General features: G+C 41.5%; 1 protein-coding gene across 1 annotated transcript in view; it reads right to left on the minus strand.

Moving 5' to 3' along the window:
- Positions 1-1,179: 1,179 nt before the first annotated feature.
- Positions 1,180-25,054, minus strand: part of LOC100540365 (amine oxidase [flavin-containing] A-like) — a 45,542-nt gene continuing 21,667 nt past the window's right edge. The window contains exons 4-15 of the mRNA XM_010724032.3: positions 21,190-21,294; positions 19,262-19,353; positions 14,443-14,584; positions 12,568-12,717; positions 11,215-11,374; positions 9,752-9,848; positions 8,153-8,206; positions 6,872-6,929; positions 6,377-6,474; positions 4,897-5,008; positions 3,382-3,444; positions 1,180-2,548 (exon numbers count right to left, since the gene is read on the minus strand). Coding sequence (XP_010722334.1) covers positions 2,393-2,548; positions 3,382-3,444; positions 4,897-5,008; positions 6,377-6,474; positions 6,872-6,929; positions 8,153-8,206; positions 9,752-9,848; positions 11,215-11,374; positions 12,568-12,717; positions 14,443-14,584; positions 19,262-19,353; positions 21,190-21,294 — 1,287 coding nt within the window. The 3' untranslated portion in view covers positions 1,180-2,392. The remainder of the gene's footprint in view (positions 2,549-3,381; positions 3,445-4,896; positions 5,009-6,376; positions 6,475-6,871; positions 6,930-8,152; positions 8,207-9,751; positions 9,849-11,214; positions 11,375-12,567; positions 12,718-14,442; positions 14,585-19,261; positions 19,354-21,189; positions 21,295-25,054) is intronic.

Raw genomic sequence — 25,054 nt, forward strand, 5'->3', positions numbered from 1 at the left:
ATTGGTACCCACCTCTCCCACTTCACCCCTCACTTTGAGAAAACAGAGCATCCCCTACTTCTGCTAGGGGTTGCAGGGCTCTCCAACTATGGTCCATGAAGCTGGACCCCAAGCTCCGATGGAGCAAAACAAAGGCTTTTCCACCCTGTAGCCTGGTGAGGACTCTGTTCTGTTTCTAGTGGAAAGAGTTGTTCCCACTGTTTCAGCCTTTTTCATGATGGCAGCAGCTTGTTTCTTTGAGAGCTGTCAGTGGTAATAAACTCTGCCCCATACTCTTTCAAAACTGGTTTAAGATGCCTGGATGTTTAATATTTAAGCCAGACATTTAATGTTTAAACTGGGCAATTGTTCTGATAGTCAAAAGAGGCATAGAAGCAGAATGGAAACTGTTTGGTGACTTCTGACAGTCACAAACACTGCCCTCTCCTGTAGAAGCACAGTGTCTGGGAGCCACACAAGTTTCAGAAATGCTGTTTTTAATCACCCTCCTTTGTTTGCTGATTGTTGCTCCCACTTGCAGTGAGATGTGCCCCTTCCCCAAGCAGTGAGCAACATGCCCCCTCTTCCGCTAGTTCAGGTGGTTTGCCCTTGCTCTTCAAAACACAAGCAAATTGCAATGGAAACGTGCACAAGTGAGGTGAAAGGTGAAGTTGAATGGTGTTGGCTCACAGGTATACGGCAGATTACTCTGGGTCTCCTTTGAACATATGCAAAGAGGCTGTTTATGGCTGCAATTCAGAAGTTTTGAATCAGCAACAAAGCGACTGGCTCTAACCACCATAAATACAAATGTGGGTGAGTATTTTGGAATGGGTGTTGTGCTCAACACTGTCACCAATCAGAAAAGGGACATGATGACAAGGGGCCACCAAAGCAACCCCTTCCCTCTGCGGAGGGCTTCTGTTGAGCCCACCAGCACCTGGGCTAAGATTCATCCACATAAATTATGGGGTCTGCAAAGCTTTTGCCCCAACTCTTACCCCTCCCTCTCCCCACCCCCCCCCCCAAAAAAAAAGTAAGAGGACATTTGAATATGATGGACAAGGCGGCGAGGAGTGAAGTCATCTTGCTTGGTAGGTGTTTCCCATGTGTGGCTACTGCACATGATAAGCCCTGTGACTTAATAAAGACGCAGAGAAACACCACCTTCCACAAACTCACCAAAAATAACACGAGAAAAAGAATATGAAGAAAAGTTTATAGAAGAGATTTTCTTATCAAGGTCTCAGGATTATTGAAAGGCACATTTCACTGATGTTGAATGACAATGGAGTTCCTGGACACATACAATGCTCACATTTCACGGCAAAAAGATTGCATAATGATAGTACGTTGTGAAACCTATATTCCAGACTTCAGTTAACACTAAAGTGATTATTTTAAGTGTGTCGTGTACATAATAAGAACGGAACAGGCAGATGCATCCAATTACTGTAATTTACAAGGCAGTAATTCAAGCCCCAAATATATTTCTCCTTATTGTAGGAAGGCAGTACAGATTATGAGCAATACGAGGGAGAGCAAATTGACAGGGAACCAGGAAACTGCTGACATTCTGAACATAACAGCGAGCATGTGCTGCAAGTCAGAGGGGCTTCAGCTTTGCTAATTCACTTCACTCCACATTAACAGCCAGTGGCCAGGATGGATCAATTGCACTTGGGCCAGGAAGCAGCTGAGAGCTGCTCCATAGTAGAATTGTAAAGCGTGAGGCTCACTGCCCTGCACGGCTTTTGCAGCCACACAGTGTTGCTACTTGCTCAGCTGTGGGCAGAATGAAGTCTACATGTGCTTCTACTCTCGCTCTTTAACGATCCACTTCATGCTAATTATCTTCTTCCATAGAGCTGATAGTAAAGTTTCACATTGTGATGATTAATAATTAATCAAATGCCTTTGGAAATTAATTTAACAATTCTGTGCCTGATTGGCATGCTAATTTCTGCTGCGCAGCAGGGATGCTACAGAAGAAACCTCCAATATTCTGAACCACTGAGGTGAATACGTAAGGGTACTTACTAACTCATGTGACAAAAAATAAAGCACCAAGTGGAAATGAATGCATATTCCAAGAGCTCTTCACGTTTTGGGAAAGATTTTCCTTTGCCTTCCCTATATTAGGAATACAACATTGATATAAAGACGTCCAATCAAACAAATGGACAAGGAAGAGGCAATTCTCAAAAATACCCCCACAGTTGATTTAGTTTTGTTTTGCTGGTAGCCACTGCAGTAGATTTAATGCATTAATTACAGTTTTAAAAAGAAAATCACAAGGAGAACACCTCTTGCCCTTTCAAATCGTCCATATCACTTCTCTCCAAAAATAACCCTCACCTGATAAAAGTGAAGAAGAGCAAGTATGCCCATTTGGCTGGACATTTAGTTTGCACTAGTTTCGAATTAACAGTCCCTTTTTAGAGGCAAACAGCACTGCAGCAGCCACAGAGGTGAAGAGCACAGTAGACCCAAGTAGACAGAGCAGTCCTGGCGCAGATGGCAGGTTCCTTTCCCAGAAGGTGGTGATGAATGGTCGGGATGGGACATCCTGGAGGAGAGAGAAATTTGTATGACCATAGGCTCTCCCTCACTGTGCAAGGGGACACATCAAATCATAGAATCATTAAGATTGGAAAAAACACTCTGATCATCAAGTCCAACCATCAATTCATCACTATCATCCCACTAAATCTTGTCACTCTGTGCCATATCTACACTTTTCTTGAAAACTTCCAAGGATAATGACTACACTAGAAAAAAAATATGGAAAGCTTTGCAAATTTGCATGCCATCCTTGCACAGGGATGCTCCCCACTAGGCAAGGGATATCACAAGTTTTCCTGAGGACCAAATAAGGTGGGGGTGGGTCAGGGTTCTGAAAAAGATCTGTTGAACCATGTGGCCACAGGACAGCGAAGGTAGAGCTATCTATGGGTCTTGGTTGCCCATCTCTTACAAGGGGATAATGATATTCCTTGGACAAGTTGAATAAATGGATACCATCAGCATGTGAAGTAAGGGAAGGAGAGCAGATTTAGTTTGGATGTCAGGGAGAAGTTCTTTACTATGAGAGAGATGAAGTGCTGGCACAGGTTGCCTGGAGAGATTGTGGATGCCCCATCCCTGGAGATGTTTAAGGCCAGATTGTGGGCCCAGACGGGGCCCTGGGCAGCTTTGTCTAGTATTAATTGTGGAGGTTGTTGGCCCTGCCCATGGTGGAGTGGTTGGAGATTCATGAACCTTGAGGTCGCTTCCAACCTGGGCCATTCCATGACTCTGTGATTCTGTGAATTAAAACCTAGCAGAGGAGCCACCAACAGAGAGCCTGCAGATCGATCAAGGGGCTGAATTCTCTGATTATGACAAGAAAGTCAGGCTTACCTTTGACTCTGGCTCTGGCATCCAAATTTCATTCTTGGGGATCTTCCCCATATGATATAATATCTAGAAAAGATAAACATTGGTACCACATGAGAAAAATGAAAAAAGCACACCAACTACTTTCTGTTTCAGGAAAACAGAGCAAGATGACACTGATAAAAAGCAAAATTGTGACCAGAAAACTGAATAGTGATTGAACCAGAAAACAAATAGTGATTTCTCTGTTTATATCAGTAATGAGAGAAAGAGGCAGTTTTGATAGTTTGTGTAAAAACAGGATAGTTAGTCATCAAATGGTTATGTGTCTACCAATGTCTTAAGGATGAAAGGAAAGTTCCACAGAGTCTCTTGTACCATCTGCAAGAAGTAGGCCAATCCGAAAGACCTATAGTTTTCCCAGATGTTGTGTTTTGGCTTTGTTCTTCTGTTTCTGACTACGAGTGCTTTCTCACACGGCAGCTTGAGAAATAGCATAGTGCCACGAACTCAGGACTGAAAGGCTGCTGGGAATGATGCTTCTTGAATCACAAATGAGGAAAATGAGAGATTCAAGTCTGGGGCTTTCAAAGTGCACCATTATGAAGTTACCTCTTGGCTACACTCAGGTATTATGAAGTTCATCACGGATCTTTTTTTTTTTTTTTTACAACAAATTGATTTTAACAATCATGGAGGCTCTTGCGGGTGAGTGAATGTCTCCAGAAGAGAGAGCTAACTGTTGTTATAACAGCTACTCAGGCATGGAGAAGAGAAATGAGAAATGAGGAGACTCAAGCACATAATGAAGATTATAAGGTGAATGTGACACTGTCAAAGGGAAACAAGGGGTTGATTTTCCATTATTTAACAGAACTGTGTCTCTACCACATAGCAGCTGTAACTGTAATACATATCCTTTAATGTGCATTTTTTCCCTCTTTCCAGACAGTTATAGAGATTTTACCTACTGGGAACCTAGCCCAATGTGTGTCATTCTGAGGAGATTTAAACATTATCAGAGGCACCCATTATGGAATTCATAAAGCCAAGCTCACTGTTCTCTCTGGTGAAAGAAGAAGAAAGGATGAATCAAAAATCAGAAAAATGCTCAGATTTCCAGATTGTTTCATAGGAAATAACTGCAAGCATTTCTGATGACTGAAACTGATTGCAAAGCATACCACGATTAATTAGATAGAAAGTATGGTGGTATATCTAAGGGCCTTAACAGGTTGGAGGGTTTGTTTTTCTAGGCATGGGGTATACAGCATGAACTTTGGTTTAAATCTCTGGTGTGGCAACATGCTGTGTAATGTTCAGATTGTTACACTATATTCAATAATTAAGTTCAAAAAGTGTTGTTTTGGCTTTTTTATTTTTATTTTTAAAGCCTTTGTTTCACTTTCTTTTCTAGGATTATCTGATTCTTCCCCACCAACCTCAGCACAATCACAGTGTGTGAGGCACCAAGTCAGACCTCTCCAAGCTAATCCTTTTTAGCCTTTAAAAGAGATGACCAAAGCAAACCAGTGGTACCTCTCTGGCTGCTCTCTCTCCTGCCTGTACAGCCCCCTCCATGTACCCGCTCCATTGGGTAGCTGTCTCTGTGCCAGCGAAGTAGATTCTGTCAACGGGCTGGCGAATGATCCTTCAAAACAAATGGAGAATGTCAGATGACAAGTCATAAGAAGGCGATGATCCTTCTAAAAGCAATTTGTTGGCTTTGATGAAGCATTCAACTTTGTTTCTCCATCATTCCTGCAGAGCAGGGCTGGGAGGCATGGTGCAATAAGCTGTTCCTGCAGGACCACCAACTTGTTTCTGTAAACAACGCTCAAGAGCTGAGAGAGAAAAACCAATGCATAAATCAGTACGCCCAGCTTCTGTGCAAAATAATATCAGCCTTATTTTAATGCTAGGATAAGAAATAATCTTAATGGCCTCCCAAAATATAGTGCAGCTGGCAGGTTCGTGACAGCTTTGCTGTTATCCTGCTATTACAATGGGGTGTGAATTATGTTTTTGCTGTGGTGGGTCACCAATATCAGCTACTCTTTGGGGGTTGGACTTGCTTGCCAAAAGAGGCTGGCTGCTGGAGGCCTCTGCATTCAGTGAGTTGCATCTGACCCTGAACAGAGGCATAAGCCAGCTTATCAGCCATGCAAAGCTGCACAAGCATCTTGCTCAAGCCAGATAAAGGGAATGAACTCCCTTTCCCATCCAACTGTGGATAAGAGACCTCAGCCACTGCTACATCTGAACACAAAGCGTTCAGATAAATTGTTACAGAAGAGTCTGTGTATGGGATGACTCCTTCCTACTCACATCTTGGACAGAGGTCAGGTATAGCTCCACAACGGACAGTCAGTTTGAGGAAAACATGTAAGAGCCCACACTGTCGTTTGGTGCTTGGTAATGAATATGCAATTTGCCTGGTTGTTTCTAATAGGTGCTGAATTGTGCTTTCCATAGGCTTTTCAGTGATACACCAAACGTTAATCGCTGTTATCTACTATGACCCTTTATGAATACAGCAGGTCTGTGTGGGGAGAGTACTGCAGGCTTTGCTGAATGGGAAGAGAGAATGAGTTTTTCTGTAAGGGTTTTGTGTCTTTTCCTGGTGATGCAACTCAACAGGCTCTGCTAGAACTCGATGTTCCACCAGCAGTCAGCGGAGACTCCTCCTCTGTCTAAGGAGGAGGCCTCATGCTCTCGAGGCCTTAGAAAGCACTACAAATTATAATGCAAATAGGCAAATAGTGCACAGAGGTCGATACTGCAACTAGACTACTGTGGAGAGGTTTTATAGCTCCGGCAGGTCTTTTCGTGACTGTTTTGTTGCCTTGAAAATCACAAGAGAAACTTGGCTCTTATTAAAAGTCAAAAGCAAGACTCATTAGCTGGCATGTAAGGGAATGCAAAGAGGGTTGGAAGTCTCCCACTGTGCTAAATATGCCCTAAGTTTTTTGCATAAAATAGATCACTGTACATGAGCTACAAAAGTATTCTGTTTTACCTTCCATATGAATACATTATGCCAGGTGGGAAGTAGGCTGTGTAACAGCCCCCTGAATACTGCTCCATAGTCCAGTTCTTCTCTTCATAATGCACTGGCTGTAAGTATTACCAAACATTAGACAGTGAAACAGTGGCAAAGAAATTGGAAATAAAAATAAAAAACAAGTTTTCTTTGAAGAAGGCAAAAGAACAGGTTAAGGATGCCATGTCATGTCATCTGATTAATGCTATCCACGTACACACAACAAACATTTGCATCTTTAGAGAAGCAGTAGTTTCCTGTGTGGAAATGATAGAGCTAATCAAACCGCACTCTTCCTCATTCTTGCAAAGAATGAGATTGCCAGGTCTTTTTTTCCTGCCCTCCCCTTGGCATTGTACATTCTATGGCACAACACAGAATTTGGGGTACCAGGAATTTTGACTTCATCCTCCAGAACAAAATAGCAACATTACTCTACAACGAAGGTGAAAATGGGTTCTAATTTCTTACATGTAAAGCCTCTTCCATCTGCATTGCCTTGGCATATGACTCACAGATTTTCTTCCTCCTATATATGAAAATAAAAGCATTTGGGAAAAGAAAAGGGGGAGATAAAAACCTCTCAGCTATTGCTCTTGTTATTAAAAAAAAAAAATAAAAAAAATTGTACACATTGCAATACACTGGAAAGAAAGCTGGATTTTGCTTTGCTTTTAAGTCTGATTTCCAGTTCTTATCTTAGTGTGCATATTCAAATGCTGATGCATAAATGTGACATCCAAAGTGGACCCTGGAATGGAAAATGAAGGCCAATTTTGGCAAAGTACTATAAAAAATAAATCTTGGTACACTTATTCTAGGATGCAGAGACAATTTGTTCTCATGTTCACTGGTGTAAGACCAGAAGAGACGTAATATAAATCAATGAAATCCTTACAGATCTACCATAGCTGAGAACAAAATATGAGCTGGAGTGTACTACTCACATTCCTAAGCAGAATTCCTCTTTTTTTGCACGTATACTAAAATCGCATTTAGAACATATTGTGTTCACTTCAGAGACTAATGAAGAAATCATACTGTTGTAAACACGGAGGTTTAAAACTTCTGGCGCACAATCTAAATGTGAAGGATAAGCAAAACTTTGTACATCAGAGCTGCATTTACCCCTGGGGTGAAACATTACTAAGTGGGGATGCAGTCTGAGAAATATGGAAGAGCAGGATGTGGAAACTCAGAAATATCCACAATTGGATGATATCAGCGTTCCTGTCTAGACCTAAAAGCTAAACCTTCACTGCAGTTTCCAGCATTGGCAATTGCACTGATCAAGTGTGTATATACACATGCAGGCACAAACCACGTACACTTCTGTGGAGAAGCATCATAGAATCATATTATAGAATCACAGAATGGTTTGAGCTAGAGGGGACCTCAAAGCCCACCCACCCCAACACCTGCCGTGGGCAGGGCTGCCTCCCCCCAGCTCAGGCTGCCCAGAGCCCCATCCAACCTGGCCTTGAGCGCCTCGAGGGATGGGGCACCACAGCTTCTCTGAGCAGCTGTGTCAGCGCCTCACCGCCCTCTGAGGAAAGAATTTCCCCAATATCTAGCCCAAATCTCCCCTCTTTTAGTTTAAAGCCATTACCCCTCATCCTATCACTACCAGATGGTGTAAAAAGTTGGTCCCTCCTCCTGCTTGTAAGCTCCCTTCAAGTACTGGAAGGTCGCAATGAAGTCTCTCCAAGAAGTAGCCCATATCTGAAGTATTTACTATTTCTGAACTCTTACCTCTCCTCCTTACTGAGGCTGGCCAGTTTAACAGCCTTTCTGGTAAGGATGAAACTGAAAAAGAAAAATATGGCATATAAATATCACAGTGTCAGCACTCCAGCTGATTTGTAAGTTTTTGCTTGAAATGACTCTAAAAAAAGATGGGTCAAGCATTCTAATGGTATGTAATGGGCTTGAGAGCTTTTCACTGTATGACATCACTTAGTAATTACAGGTCACAGGGGTGAAAGGCCTATGTGGGATACCCTGCGGAGTTAATTGAATGGAGGGCAAGTGTTCCCAGGGGGCATGCAGAAAGGACTGCCCGGCAGCTACCAGCTGAGAAAGCTGCAGATTGTAGGCGTGTTTGCAAAGCTGCCAACGCTGGTCTCATTCTCGTCTGGAATGAGCTCTTCATCCCCACTGATTCAGGAGAGCAAAGATATCCGCAAACTGAGCAGAGAGAAATGACAGCATTTAACAAGCCAGCTTGCACCAGCTCCCTTCTTACATTTAGTTCTCATCCAAAAAGTCTCAGACTAAGTTTTCTCGTGATTTTGATGCCTTACAGGCAGTTTGCCATACCACTGCCACTGCTGACTGGCCCTGTTAAGTGCTTGCTGCTCTGACAGGATCATGGCCAATTTTGTAAGAATTGGGACTGATATTCTCTCAACTTGAAAGAAACAGATTTGGTGGTTAGTTTCTCTGACTTCAGTGGAGATTTGCAGGAGATGAAGTAGGTTTCTACACCAAAGTTGAACAGAGAAGTCCACAAGAAGGAAGCATGAAATCATTTGCCTTTTGAGGTGTGGAGGAGGTTTACTGCTCTCAGGACAGAAATTGTTAAGCTTTGAATATGCCCATAAACACGTGCAGTTCTAGAACTGGCAAGCTGTCTTGCCAAATATTTCACATTTAGTTGCCTGACATTTATATTGGCTTTTTGGGCGGGGCAGGGGGGGAAGTTTCTCCTCAGATTACAGTGGAAATATTTGTAAAAATTGTTTGTTCATATTAGCTTAACCTTATTTTAAAAGCCAATAAATGCTGCTACATATTTTCTCATCTGTTCGTCTAAACTACAGCTCCTCTACTTGGCAGTTTCTTCAGAATGCTCATTTCCTCACTGAACAGCTGCTGCCGAACTTAACCACAAGCCAATGCCCTTCGTCCCTCCTCAGTCTGATGGGGAAAGGAGGCAAACGATGATGTCTTGAATAATTGCATTTTCATTTTGGTCCAGGTGCTAAATACAAGGTCCAACGTGAGCAGAATACTAGCTCACAAAACTAGATAAGTAAAGGATTTATTTCTAAATCTACTCAGCAGCAAAACACTATCTGATTGCTTAAAATGAGCAAAGATTAATTCAGCATCTCTTTCCCCACAACTGTCTCTGTATGGGGATATTTGTAGCAGTTTGTTGGTTTTTTTTTTTCCCCACATAAAAGCTTACATAGGCTAGAGGGGCACAAGGGAGATGTAGGAAGTATTCTCCTCTATATATGAATGATGTGGGAGTGGGCACAACTGATTTGAATCTCATTCCCATCTCTTCCTCTTTCTCTGGCTTCCTTATACAAAAGAAATACACATGTGCTAGAAGCTCCTAACCCCATAATGGCAGGAAAAGATCCATCAGGTTTCGTGTCATCCAAGGTAATTCCAATTGGACATTCTTCATCATCAATGAAGAGAGAAGCACAGCAACCTAAGGGGAGAAAGGAAAACAAAATGATTGTCAGAAAGACTCAGTGATGATCACCACTTCTGACAGCAGTGAACAGGGGAAACTATCAGTAAAATAATTGTACAGTAGTTCCTCAGTCACCAATAAGATCTACAAGTCTGAAGCATTCTTACAACAGTTTCTCCTTCTCTTTTCCACCTGACCCTGGAAAATTTTCTACACAGACTTATGAAAGTCACATTTAATTTCTGTTACTACTTAGCAGGAATTTTTGTGGCTTGCTGTAGGTGCCTTTGGCTTTCTATATTGGGCACAATAAGCATTAAAAAAATCTGTCTAGCAAGAACTATGATGGTTCATTCCATGAGCATCTTCAGTCAAAACAAGAGCAGCAAGAAATCTCACTGTAATTACATCTGGTCACCATAGGCACAAATGTGCACTCCATATTGATTTTGCTGATAAGACCATTGGGAATGGAGTCCAGTAACAGTAATGGTCAATCTAATCAAGTATCACATCCCCATTCCGACCGACGTGTTTCAGATGACCATGCAAAAAATAGATGGCAATGTATAAACCTGCTTACATTTCTTTTTATTCCCATTCAATTAATGGTTTATGTCTTGAAACACGCAAAATAATATTCTTTCAATTGAGAAACATTCTTGACCAGTGCAAATCTCGCTATCATTATACAGGAAGTGGAAATAAAGGGGTTGGAATTAGATGATCTTTAAGGACTCTTCCAACAGAAGTCAATCTATGATTCTATGAAACTAATCTGTCCATATGAATGTTTTTGGAAATGGTGACTGATTTTTTGATCATTTCTTAACAGTTAAAGCTGAGAAATGTGCGATGTTGCAACACTGGGAAAAATACATCCCGAGTTGAACAAAAAGGTAACCTAGTTTTTCCTTTCCTCTGAGATATCAAGTCCCTAGAACAGGCATATAACCAAGGAAGGGCCTTGCCCACACCTAAAGCTCTCACTGTGATTTGCTGTAAACTCTCTCTGGCTGCCCTAACTGTCCCAGCAAGGACTTCCTACTGCAGGCCTTTGTTTCTGCGTGCTGCAGGTGGCCTGGCAGCTTTCAGCTTCAGTTCACTGTGAAATCTGGCTTCTATCAGTCATCAGCTGGCAGCTTAGAGCTTTGGGACCGTGCTTGGGTCTGAAGTCTGCTTTGAGATGAAGTATATACTTAAGCTTAGAAAAACAGCTCTCCTTCCCAAAGAGCTTTACTTTTTGTTTTTTTTTCCGTGTGTTTAATGTGTTTTTTTTTTTCCACATTTAATCCCTCCTTGGATTTATTCCCTGACAGACAGCAGAGCTTCAAAATTATCAGAGCACTGGACTCCCAGGTCCTTCACCTTCCTCACATACCCTTCTTCTGCCAGAAGGCTTCCTTGTAGTACATCATGCATTTTATGACAGATCCCATAGGCAAACGCTGAATTAACTGGTTTCTCTTTGGTGGCAGTTCTGGTTTGAAGTGAATCTTTGTCGTCAGGATAGGAGGGATAGCAGAGATTACATACTTGCCCTGAAAGGTAAAACACAGTCAGTAGAAACAAGGCACTGCCTCTTATTGAGGTTGTCCTGCAGGACACATACATTGGAATAGGCTGCCCAGAGAAGTTGTGGTGCCCCATCCTTGGAGGCGCTCAAGGCAGCCTGAGCTGGTGGGGGGCAGGCCTGCCCACAGCAGGAGTTGGAGGGGTATGGGCTTTGAGGTCCCTTCCAACCCAAACCATTCTGTGATTCTATTCTATGATTTTAAAGATGCTCTTATTCATTGTTAACAACTTTCCCATGCTTGACATTAGTATTTGGCTTTCCCACACAGGTATTTCCAGGTGGCCAGAAGAATTCTGCCACTTGGGAAAAAGAACGTAGGGAAAAATACATTGTTTTGTGATTAGGTGATTCTTGGCAGCTTTCTGAACATTACAGGACCAGAGATGAAATCTGGCAGAATACAAGTTGGGGAATGCGACAAGCATAGTTAAAAGTGCCTTTTACCCCTCTCAAGGAAATATGACCCATGTTTATCCAAATGACAAGTTGTTAAAAAAATAATCATCATCATTTCTGATATGCATATTCACAGGATGATACTTCAGGATAAGCAATAGCAATGGTGATTTCAGCTTTCCTGAACGTGCTCCATTCTTCCCACAGTTCTGTCTCTGACCAGAGTGACGAAGGATGCTCTGCTTCAGGGCTCAGGATGACACTGAATCATTACACACAGGCTTGGCTCTGTATGTAGCACTGCATGTCATCATTGCACTGACAGCACCTCCCTGTGTGAGGTGGCTGAGCTCTGGTCTTGCTTAGTTCGTGACCAGCTGATCTTTCAAATCTTACTAAATGAGTATAAAATGTCTCTTCCTTCCCTTCCCCCCTTCTCTCTCTCCCCCCCAAACCACAAGCTTAGATACAAACAGGAACTTTATTTTTCTTCATTTGAAATAGTCTCAATGTTTAAAACGTAAAATCATATAATCTAGAAAATGTTAAGATGGACAAGGCAGACTAATGAGCAATTTGCAAAACACCAAGAGTGACTGAGCCATAAATAAATCTATAAAACAGGTTTCACAGATTGTCTGTCAGGACAGTCTGAGGAACAGACACTCACAAATGTGTACTTCCTGATTACATCTGGCTAAGAGCTACAGCAGATGTATTCCCCACTAAATGCATATTCTTCTTTTATCCTGATCAAATTACCTCATATGTCTCACGGTTTAGAGTCTCCACAATGACATTATCACCTGTCTGATCAATACAGACCACAGGTCTCTCCAGTTTAACCCTGCCTTTGAGGCGCTCCATTATTTTCTCCGATATCTGACCAGAACCCCCAACAAACTTCCTCTCCTAAAAAAAAAAGAGGAAAAACACAACAAAACAAAAATTCACCATCATTAGTCACAATGACATTGAAAAAGACTTCTGTTCATAATGAAGAAACTGCAGATCAAATCAGCAGACTTTCAGAAGAGCTAATCCCTAAGCCAAGAACTCAATGGAGAATGATACCAAAAGCATTTTTGCAATGGCTTTCCCAGCTAGCCAGTTTGGAGGCTCATGAGGCCAACAGAACAGAGAAACATAAAACAGGTAATTTACCTACTTTAAACAAATCACTTAATTTTAAAAAGGTTTTTAGTATTTTGCCTGTCACTGTGCTATTATAACCCTTAAGTGTGACAAAACTAACAGCTTGCATCCGTATAGCTGAAGTATTTACTTACAAATGCAGGAGCAAGACACATCTTGAACCAAATTAGGCCATGAGTGTGGAATGTAATGAGTTTTATTCATCCCTGGGAAGACACAGCACAATTTGCTTTTCTTTTTGTGTGATGTCCATGTAGAGCATCAGTGGAATCACTGACCCTCTTTTAACTGCTAGTCACTGTAGTTATATCAAGCAGCTCACTTTTACATGTTGGATACAGGTACTGGCAGGAAGGTTATTTTTATAAGACTCATCTTGGCTGTTAAGTCAGAAACACTCTCTGCTGTTGTTCAGCTGATTTTGATCGGGATGAGGAAAGGCAGGTAGAAACCAAGACAGCTTGATAGATCCAGGCACAAGGAACACGAAATACTATTTTCAGTCTTGCTTTCCTCTCTCCACACCCTGTCTAGCTAGGAGTGTCCTGGAATTCATCTTGTTTTTAATTCTTACCACAACATCTATCTAGCACTTGCTGACATGGAACAGCAACTGTAGCTGAGAGGCCACTGGGTAGGAAGACTCTTGCTCTTATTTGAGGGCAGCATTAGCTTTGCTTATTTCCTTCCCAACACATAGTTGTCCATTCTCACCACAATGGACAAATGTTGACTGGGACTTCACATCTCTCCAGGCAACTTCTTTCTATGTTTCCCTTCCTTTAGTGCTTGGAAACATGGATCTCTCTCTGCTTTTGCAGTTCATGGCTTAAGTCTGAAATACTGCACGTACCTTCTGAGGCAGTGTTAACTGAAGTAGGCTAATGAAGGGTGTTAACATATCATATTCCAATTATTTTGACAGATTCCCTCTTCCCTTTTCTGAAACTTCATCAAGAACAATCACATAAAAAACATGAGGTTCTGAATCCTGATGGGACCAAGGTGAAAAAGTCTCAAGGACTCAAAAAACATGCTGCCATGTAAGCTGTCTCGAGATGGAGGGTCATTTTACAAGCTCTTTCCAATTCTTGTCACTAGAGACTTTCACAAAAAATAAATAAATTGGTATTTCAGACTCAAGCACACTTGCTTTGAACTCTTGACAAACATTCAAATGTGATTAGTATCTCATGGAAAACAAATTGGCAGATAAAGAAAAGCAACAAAACTGTAACTAAAGGACTGATTGAACTGAATGCAGGAAGGAAGAATTAATTAAATTGTACCAATTTATCCCAAAGCCTTGCTAATAAAAAACCTCACTGCACAGAGCTGAGAGGGCTGCTCAGCCCTGTGAGAACATAACTGCCACATAAACTTGATGTTTTGGCCTCCTTCCACTAACTGCAGTTGGACAGGTACAACACTCCACTTGCTCTTTATGGTTTCAAGGGGGAAAGAACATGAGACATTTTGTACCTGGCCCCCATTGGTGACAGAGAATATCCTGGCTGTGCCACCACACTGCCTCACATACCACAGGAACCAGAGAGCAGAGACTTCATGAGGCTCAGACGTAACGTTGACATTCACAAAGAGGGTGGCAAAGTCTTTAACAGCTCTGCATGAAACACAGGAGCAGAATCAGATAGTGAATAAATGTGACATGCTGGTGGCTTTCATTATTGCTTATTTAGAAGTGTTGCTATCCTACAGTCAAAAAAATCAAAAATGGTTTGTATGTGTCTCATTTTTAGCCTGAAGCTTGAATGTTTCACAGAATCACAGAATTGTAGGGGTTGGAAGGGACCTCAAGAGATCACCAAGTCCAACCCCCTGCTAAAGCAGGTTCCCTACAATAGGTCACAGATGTAGGCATCCAGACAGGTATTGAATATAGAAGGAGACTCCACAACCTCTCTGGGCAACCTGCTCCAGTGCTCTGTAACCCTTATAAAGAAGTTCTTCTGCACATTAGTATGGAGCTTCTTATATTCAAGTTTTAGGCCATTGTTCCTTATCCTGTTGCCACTGAGAAGAGCCTGGCCTCATCCATTTGCCTCCCACTTCCCTTCAGATATTTATTAACATTTATCAGATCCCTTCTCAAGTTTTTTTTTCTCAAGGCTGAACAGACCTAGGTTACTCAGCCTTTTCTCATACAGGAAATGCTCCAGGCCCTTTATCATCTTTGTGGTCCTTCACTGGACTCCTTCTAGGAGACCCTTGTCTTTTTTTAACTGGGGAGCTCAGAACTGTACACAGTAGTCTACATGTAACCTCACCAGGGCAGAATAGAGGGAGAGGATCACCTCACTCGATCTGCTGGCCAAGCTCTTTTTAATGCACTCCAGGATATCACTGGCCTTCTTGGCCACAAGGGCACACTGCTGGCTCATGGCCAACCTGTTGTCTACCAGGACATCCAGGTTCTTCCTTGCAGAGCTCCTCTCCAGCAGGTCAGCCCCTAAACTGTACTGATGCATGTGGTTATTCCTCCCCAGGTGCAAGACTCTGCACTTGCTCTTGTTAAACCCCATCAGGTTCCTCCCTGCCCAACTCTCCAGTCTGTATAGGTTCTGTTGAAGGGTAGCACAGCCTTCAGGTGCGTCAGACACTCCTCCCAGTTTTTGTATCTTGAGCAAATTTGCTGAAGTCAGAGTCTATCCCTTCATCCACGTCGCTGATTGAAGATGTTGAACAAGACCAGATTCAGTACCAACCCATGGGGAACACCACTAGTTACAGGCTACCAACCAGACTCTGATTGCTGATGACCACCCTCTGAGCTCTTTCAGACAGCCAGTTCTCAATCCACCTCACCGTCCACTCATTTATCCCACATTTTCTAAGTTTTCTAAGCTGTTGTGGGAGACAGTGTCTAACACCTTGCTGAAGTCAAGTACAGAACATTCACTGCTCTCCCTGCATCTACTCAGCCATTGATGACATTACAGAAGGCTATTAGGTTAGTCAAGCATGATTTGCCCTTGGTGAATCCACGTTGACTACTCCTGATAACCTTCTTTTTCAATTGCTTGGAGATGGCATCCAGAACAAGTTGTACCTTCATCTTTGCAGAGACGGAGGTGAGGCTGACTGGCCTCAATGGTTGTATCAAGATCTCCTTCCCTTTCTCCTAAAACATTCACCCATACAGTTTTAAATCCCTCTGATTTTACCTCAGTTATTTCTTAATTAGTTTTCCACTCATCGTTTCATCAAAACATATACTTTTCTCAACAGTAGAATGCATTTCATAATGTGCTAGTGAAAATCTTCTGCATTTCTCCTCCACAGGGTGCTCATAAGGTACATTGTTTCCAAGGCCTAATTGGCCCTCGGGACCTCAACTAGACACACTGCCAAGACATTCCCCATCTTCCACATGACTGTGCTCACACTGCTTTTGTGAGACCAAGAGTTAGACACTGTAAGTAGCTCAAAGAAATCCAATATATAACTTATAAACTTTTATAACCCATTTTCTCTGGACATGAAGTCCAGTCACCTCTAGTCCATTAGCAAGGATATGAAGACACCATGCATGCAAGAGCCCTCTGTAACCATCCTGAAAACACTAACATACAAAATGCTGTATCCTGAGAAATGTGTAGAGAGTCTCCAGGATCAGCACATGCTGACCTATGACACATAACAAATTATTCTTATATTACAATCTTGACCGAACTTATACAGAAAATGCTGGAAAAGAGCTTTTCTGTTTAGGACAGTACAGTTTTTAACTATTTAAAAAAATCTGTTTTGTCTTGAAGATCTAAAAGAGGTTTTTCAATGTGTTCCCACTGTGCACATGTATTAACAGTGCAGAGTCACAAAGCCACTGAAAGTAGAAACAGCCTTGCAGAGGAACACTTTCCCACAGAGATCACTATAAACTCAGTTTTGCTTATACTTCACTGACTTCCTGACTAAGAGGAACAGTAAAAACAAGAAGAGGAAGAGCCAGTGCACTTGGAACAGAAAGGGTGGCTCAAGGGGACTGAATTTGCAGAGAAACAGCTCATGAAATTTATTGTAAAGAAAACTACGATGCAACAGAGAGCAAGAAAAAGTCAAAATCACTGTATCTTGTATCACATGCAGCCAGAGTGAGATTTAACACAGTGAAATAATTTCAAATGGAAAGTTTTGGCCAGGAAACTGCAGGCACAGCGCTAAACCACAGTCAGCATGAAAAAGTAAACAGAGCACAGTCAAACAAATAAAAAATACTGAATGCAAGGCAAGAGAGTAGTACAGAGTAGCATAGGGCCAGCAAAGCATGCAGGGATACAGGTGCTAGCATAAGCATGTTTCTCTTTGCCTAATAAATAGAATTAATTGAAAAGGATAGGAAGAAAAGAGTATTTCCAGCTGTTATCATTCCATATTGAACATTGTTCCTTTTTCTATTCATACAGTGCTGTCCTTCATAGACATATAAAATGCACCACACATCTTCTAAGCAATATATTAACTTGGGCCATGATCCTACAAACTAGGGAGATGCTCTGTTGGACCTGCTACTTACAGACAAGGAAGACCTGCTGGATGAGGCAAAGGTGAAAGGCATCCTTAGCTACAGTAAGCATGAGACTGTGGAGTCTAAGACCTTGGCAGGAGTAAGATAAACAGCAGAATTACAACCCTGGATTTTGGAAGGGCAGATTTTAGCTTCCTCAAAGAATCGATAGGCAGGATCCCATGGGAAACTACCCGGTAGGGCAGAGGAACCCAAGAGAACTGGCTGATGCTCAAGGACAGCTCTTTGGAGCAGAAGAATGGTGCTTTGCAATGGGCAGAGAGTTGGATAAGTATAGCAAGAGGCCAGCAGGGATGAAGATAGAGCTCCTGGTCCAGCTCAGGCACAACATGGCAAGGGAGGTAAAAGGCAACAAGAAGACCTTGTTTCATTTAAAGGGCTAAAGCAGACACACATTATAACTAAGTAGGAGAGGTCATAGCCAGCATCATTCCTCAGCTCCTAGTCTGCCATGGGGCTGGGTAAAACTCTTCACTTTTTCTGGCTTCATTTCTACGCCTGCCAGTGACCTTCATTCATACTTACAAAGTGGAGTTATTTACACTTTGCTTTTTCTAACGACAAAGAAAAGTATGTTCTCTAACTGAGTTAAGTGGAAATGTTAAAAAGAGCACATGCTGTCACTCCCACGTGTGGGTCTGCAGAAGAAAACCTCAAGTTCCTCTGGCATCTTCAATCATATCTGCCAGCCAACACAAGCACTGTGTTCTACCCTGTCATCCACACATCCTCATTCAGCACCTAACAACAGCACAACAATAAGATCAGTCTCATCTCAAAAATCTCCTGCCCTCTCATTGCCTGTGTACACACCTGCTATCTCTCAGACTAAACCATAAGCACTTGGGGTGAAATGCCATATATTTCTGTTGTGTTTGCAAAGCATCATACTCTGTAAGTATCTGGTCTGTGAATAGAGCTCAATGGCACTAAAATCATAAAAACAGATGTTGATAATAAAGCTTAGTCAGCTCAAATGACTGGCAATTACTTCTTTATTATTTGTGAATGGCATACCCTTACCTTCTCAAAAGTGTTTCAAAAGACTTGTTTAAATAGCTACTGTTTTATGTCAGTTCGAGCTGTCTGCATGCTTATCATAGATGTTTATATCTCATCTTCTCTGTCGGTTCCCTTTAGCTAAAACAATAACTGCACTGAAGACCACAGGAATTTTTCTACAAGGCTTCACATCATATGGTAATACTTCTCAACACCTCTACAAAGGCTTCCTCCAAATTCCTGGTAAGTTTCATACCAATTTGAGTCAGTCCTATTTTTCCAGTCCCCTTTTTTTTTTTTTTGTAACACTAAGAAAAAAAACATCATTTTAATTTCCTCCATAGCACTGAATAAAAAGGAACAAATGTTAATCTTGTTTTATCTGAGCTACTGTGTGTTACAGCAGTGTGAAATGTTAATGCATTCAATGTACTGTCCATATTACCTTTCTTTTTCTACATTGTCACTGTCTTATACTACCATCCTTGCCTTTGTTGGTATGAACCACATCTCATCTGCTTGAGACACTTATAAATTCTTGGGCTTAATTTGTCCTTTCAGTTCCCAAAGGCTTTTGCTACCCTTCATCCCATGTGTGCATAGCCCACCAGAGATTTGATTGTGCCCCATCTGAAGTCAAAGGAAACACGAGCAGGTCCTTCACAAGTAAGCTTCATGCTACTGTACTCCAGAATTTGCTAGGGGCCAACTGTCATTCTAGGCTTGATTTTGAAACGAGGGGTTACTTACTTGGTCCAACAAATCTTATTTATCAGCTCTTTCATGGTCATTTTGTCCCACTTTTCGGCATGTGGAGCGTCCCATGGTGCTTCAGGAGGAATCTAAAGACAGAAGCAACTTATTCAAGAAATAATTCAGCACTGTATCATTGCCAGGTCAAAGCTAGTTTGTGGCACCAAGTTGACTGATATGCTGGCCCCAAGATTTGTTCTTGTTCTCTGTTCATGGCGCTAAGTTTGAAACAAGTCCACTGAATGGAGTAGCTTTTATAACTCATACCCTTGAGTACAAATTGTACCAGGAGAACTAAATCTGACTTTGACTAATGAATTATATCCTTATGTTGGGACTCACCCAGCCTTTAGTGATCTAGGAGGGAGGTGTGTATTCTAATTTAATTGTCTTGGTTTCCTCTAAAAGCAAAGCGAAAAAAAATCCTTCTCCAGACATTCACTGAGTTATAAGACAGATATCTGAAGGCCTTTATGTCTCTCTGTTAACTACAGACAGATCAAAAATGTCTAGATACTATTAAATGATGTTTACACAGTTAAATTCTTACTGATAATCCATGACATTTGAGTACATTTGTGTACATTTTAATGTTTTAAAAATGCGTATTATTTTACAAAAAGATGTACAGTATAGTATACAAATTTGATTGTGCTAAATCCCATACAGCAAATGAACTTTCCTGTGATAACAGTAACTTCATAGAATCATAGAATTGTTTAAGTAGGAAGGGACCCTTGAAGTCCAGGTGGTAACACTCCCTGCAACGTACAGGGACACCGAGCAAGCTCAATCAGCTTGCTCAGAGCCCCGTCCAGTCTGAATGTCTCCAGGGACAGAACATCCACCACATCCATTTGACATGGATCTATTGACCACCGCTCTCTGGGTACGATCTGGGTACGATCTCATAATCAATTTCTTGTTCACTGAACAGTCCGCCCATCAAATCTTTATCTTTACAATTTAAGAGAACGATTTGTGGGGTACTGTGTCAAAGACCTTACTCAAGTTCAGATAAATGACATCAGTGGCTCTTCCCTTGTCCATTGACGCAGTTACACCATCACAGAAGGCCACCTGGTTGGTCAAGCAGGTCTGCCCTTGGTGAAGGCAAGCTGGTTGTCTTGCATCACATCCCGCTCTTCTATGTGCCTTAGCATAGCTTCCAGAAGGATCTGTTCTATGACTTTCCCCAGCACAAAGGTGAGGGTGACAGTTTGGTAGTTTCCTGGGTGGTCCTTTCCACCCTTCTTAAAAGTGGATGTGACACTGCTTTTATTCCAGTCACCGGGGAATTCACCTGACTGCCATGACTTTTCAAATATATACTATGCTTGTAGGTTATTGTATGGTGAGGCCCCTGGATAGACCATAAAGCAGCTGATAAATATTTGAAAAACAGTACGACTCTCCAAGGGATACTCTTTTGTACACAGGAAGACCTCCAGATGTAATTCTCATCCCCCAGTTTGTGTAGTGTTTTTCCCTGACATGAGAAAGTACAAACATTAAGTACATACAGTGAAAGTACTTTTTTTTTTTTTTTCAGATATCTTAGATGATCAGATCTTTTTCTACCTTCTTGGTAAGAAAGCCCTGTCATAGCTCACAGCTTCTGGTTAATCTAGATTTCTTTCCTGATGAGAGTTACTGTTTTATTTTTTATTTTATTTTATTTTTATATTAGAGAAGCAATAAAAAGTCCGCTGAGGGTGCAGTCAATCCCAGTGCCAATGCCATTGATGAAGATATTAAAGAGCATCGGTCCCAGTACTAAACCCTGAGGGACACCATTTGTCACTGATCTCCATTTGGACATTGATCTATTGACCACCACTCTCTGGAAAAAAAATATAAACAAGACAGATTTTCTTATGGTGACATAGGCATTACAAAAAACAGGTGGAATTAACACAGCCTACCTCTTTTCCCATCTTGTCCATGGTCCTCCAGAAGTTATTGTAATCCAGATACACTAAGGGATTCCATGTTGGAGGGTTAATACCCATGAACTGACGTGACTTGCCCTAAAATAAGAATATAAGCAACATAAATAACAGAGACACCACATCCACATTAATCATGAACACAGAATTCCCAAAGTCATCACTTAGTCAAACTTTTGGCCCCAAAGACTTAACTCACTATATTTTTTTTTCCCTGCACAAAAGTGATAACAATTGAATGCATAAAGCTAAGTATGAAGAAAAAAAAATAAGTTGGGCTGATATTACAGCTGTTGTTTTTAATTTTGTTCTGGACAGATTGTCAAATTCTGGGCTATGGAGACTCAGGCAAAGGCCAAGGAGGTGATATTCCTTGTTCCTATGCATTCTTCATTACCACATATCAACATATTTTTATATCACAGAATATGCTTACCTGCCTGCTGGACAATTTGCACGGGTTTAAAACTGCACACATTTTAAACTTTCTGACTATCTAAGTGCCTTTATGACGCCCTTCACCTTTATAAAATAAACATATTTCTTTATTATTCCAAGTGTCTAGAGAGAAAAATAGACCCCCAAAAATTATTTTGCCAAAAAGGAAGATTTAGGCTGCAGAAAGAAAAACTCTGCAAACTTGCAAAAATATTATCAGTACTTACAATGCTCAAGACTCACAGTTGCAACAGGAATACAGACCATTTACAGATAATTCTGTGATATAAAGATGAGCAAAACTATCTAACAGCAGCTGGTTCTTTCTGATAATATTAATCTGAAGGAGGATTGGATGAGCAGGCAGCATTTTCTCTTATTAAATTGCTCTGAACCATTTCCATGTAACTCAAGTGCAAATGTCTCACCAAAACATTTAAATATTTGCTTTTCCAGGTGTGTCAAAAGTTTGCACAGGTCACGTGGCAGGATGCAGGGAATATGCTGGACCATAGCAGGTAGGAGGTGTGGTTCTATGCTGTGTTTAATATGCTTCTTGTGCAATGCATATGCCATACCAACACACCAAAGTCTTCCCCACCGATAACTGTGTGCAGATTTCTGATATTTTCCAGACCACTTCTTTGCAAAGATCTTAACAACAACAAATGGCTCAATATGAAACTTAGAGAGCATACTGAACTGTCAGTCTTGAGAAAAGTAGTAAGAAAAGCCAAACTTTCACATTTTAGTCAACTTTTGCCATCCCCAGAGCAGGTGCAACAGCGGAAAGAGGAGTACTTGGGCAGGGGACCAAGATATAAGAAGGACTGGGTATGTACAAGTTGGCTAGGGAGGTTGTTCCAGCCTTCTCCAGGTACATGTGTGCATGCAAAACAAACTTCTGCCACAGCCAGAACAGAGAAAGTGCTCCTACAAACTACCAGTAAGGGAATGCTCCCTTCCTTTTGCCTGAGCAGTATTCAAACATAAAGCCCACCCACCCCAACCCCTGCCATGGGCAGGACTGCCCCCCACCAGCTCAAGCTGCCCAGGGCCCCATCCAACCTGGCCTTGAGTGCCTCCAGGGATGGGGCACCACAGCTTCTCTGGGCAGCCTATTCCTCACTGCATGTTCAGATACAGAAAAATGGACCAAAAAAATGTATTCAGTGTGGCCAACTGCATGCTATAGCTTCTACTGTAACAAACTGATGCTGTATCAAGCATGGTAATCCTTATGCAAAGCAGTAATACTTAGGTAATCATTTTCTTCTTACTGCACAACATTTTATTTTTCAAAAGATTATTGCACAGCACTCTGTCAGTTTATTTAATGCTGGTCAGGAATGCAGGTGGCATCAACGTGTCTTCCTCTATGTTCCTCTATGCTTTAAAACTAATAATTTTGACCTTAAGCAGAGGTGAAGAGCAATGTTAACAGGTAAATATGAGTTATTACTGAAATCTTGTCATGGTGATACTGTAAGGGAAAAAATAATGCCCTCAGTTCAGGGCTGTTTTGTTCAGTTTGAAAAAATTCCCACGATTTTTCACTGTTGAGTAAAGTAAGATGTTCTTCTAAGCTTTTCAAGAGAGTGTTTGAATGGAATGGTGTAACTTGAAAACACTTGTCCTGTCCTTGGCTCACATAACTCAAAAAGAAAAAACAACAACAAAAAGAAAAGCAGCACTTATTTTTAAAAAGAAAGTAAAATAAATAACTTTTTAAGGCTTCCTTCCTTTTTTTTCTTCTTCTTTTTTTTTTTTTCCCCAGTCAAACATATCCCTTACATTTCTTGAAACAACAGCCCAAGAAAAGTATCACTAGGTAACTCTATGATGGGGTTTGTGCCAAAACTTTTCCAACTCCCAGTATTGACTTTAGCATGTTAAACAGTTCCAGGTTCAGAAACTCCCAAACCTATTCTGCAGATGGCTGCAGACGGAATGATTGCTGGGGCAGAGAGAACTTGCCCACCTCCTGCCTGCCTCACATCTTCCTCCAAATTGTCCAACACTACACACTGGCTTTGAATCACTATGACCACAATCCATTGAGAACTAATCAAGAAATCCTATAGTCTAGGCCACTGGTATGTCACAATGGATATTCACTTAACTGCTATTTAAAAAAAAATAAAAAGAACGATCATTTTATTGATCTGAAAATAGTCCCACATCTTTGGTCAATGGCAAAGGCCGAGAAGATCAATAGGAAAGCGTATTTTAACCCTCTCAGAACTAGCAACTGCCAAATGACAATGTATACAGTCTAAATCAGTGTTATTTTCTGTTCTCTTATGCATGCAAAATTCATAACTCTAGTAAGATTCAAGACAAAGGGAGGAAATCCTGGAAAAATGCACTACCAACTGATCTGGAAGGGGCTGAGACAGAATTTATAGAGCCTGGAACAGTTCACAGGTTCACTAACTCCTTGTGCAGGGGTCTGGACCTGTAACAGGTCAGGGCCAATTGGACAAAAGCCCCATTCTTCTAAGTTCCAGGAGAGAAATTCCCATTGTCCACCAGACAGAGAGCCAGATCTCTTTGTTCACGGAAGTTCCTCCATAGCAGGGACTATCCAGCCCATATGGCATGGGGTTGGTAAATTATTCATTGTTTTTTAATATCAGCTTCCTGCTAGGCACAGGAGCTCTGGTCACATGCTTCACAGAGAAGGTCGTTGCAAATAGCCAAGATCTTGCAACAGTCCATTTTTAAATGAGTTTACAGTGTTCTGGTTAGATTATTTTGGGAACTACTGTTTTCTTAACTGAAAGGCAAACAGCCTCCTGGCTTTGTTCCCATGCTAACACAAGGCTGCTTGATCGCCTCACAGAGTTTATCTAACTCTTTTTTCCCATTTCCTGGCATGTTGAATACTTTCCTGCAGACCTCAGAGTTGCATCCTGCTGCCTGCCTGGATTAGTTATCCCACATCAATCCAAAGAAATTATATCCCCAGGCACTGTAGTTCCACGACTAGCAAGGCCTCAGAAAGATGCTGTGCCATCCAAGATCTATCTTCTCTCTGCCCAGAGTTAAGCTGCAGCTTGTAGCCATTGCTACAGAAATGAAGCCCAAGTGATAATACCACTGCAAGAATGGACAATTTTGCTTAGGAACATTGTTTAGTGGGCATGATGGTGATAGGTGGATGGTTGGACTAGATGATCTCTGCAGTCTTCTTCAACCTTACTGACTTTTTGATTTAACTACTAGGATCTTTGATTGATATCTATGAAATAAATAGGGTATTTAAACCTCAATAGTGTCTTTATGTTTATGAAGCAAAAGTAAAGAACATTTCTTGTGCTTCAAGAACAAAACTCCTATTGCTCCTGGGCCATATACAGCATGCACAGCTGTAGCAGCAGCTCCTTAAGGTATGAGTCTC

This window comes from Meleagris gallopavo, chromosome 1, assembly GCF_905368555.1.
Source record: "Meleagris gallopavo chromosome 1, MGAL_WU_HG_1.1, whole genome shotgun sequence".
Classification (NCBI taxonomy): Eukaryota; Metazoa; Chordata; class Aves; order Galliformes; family Phasianidae; genus Meleagris; species Meleagris gallopavo.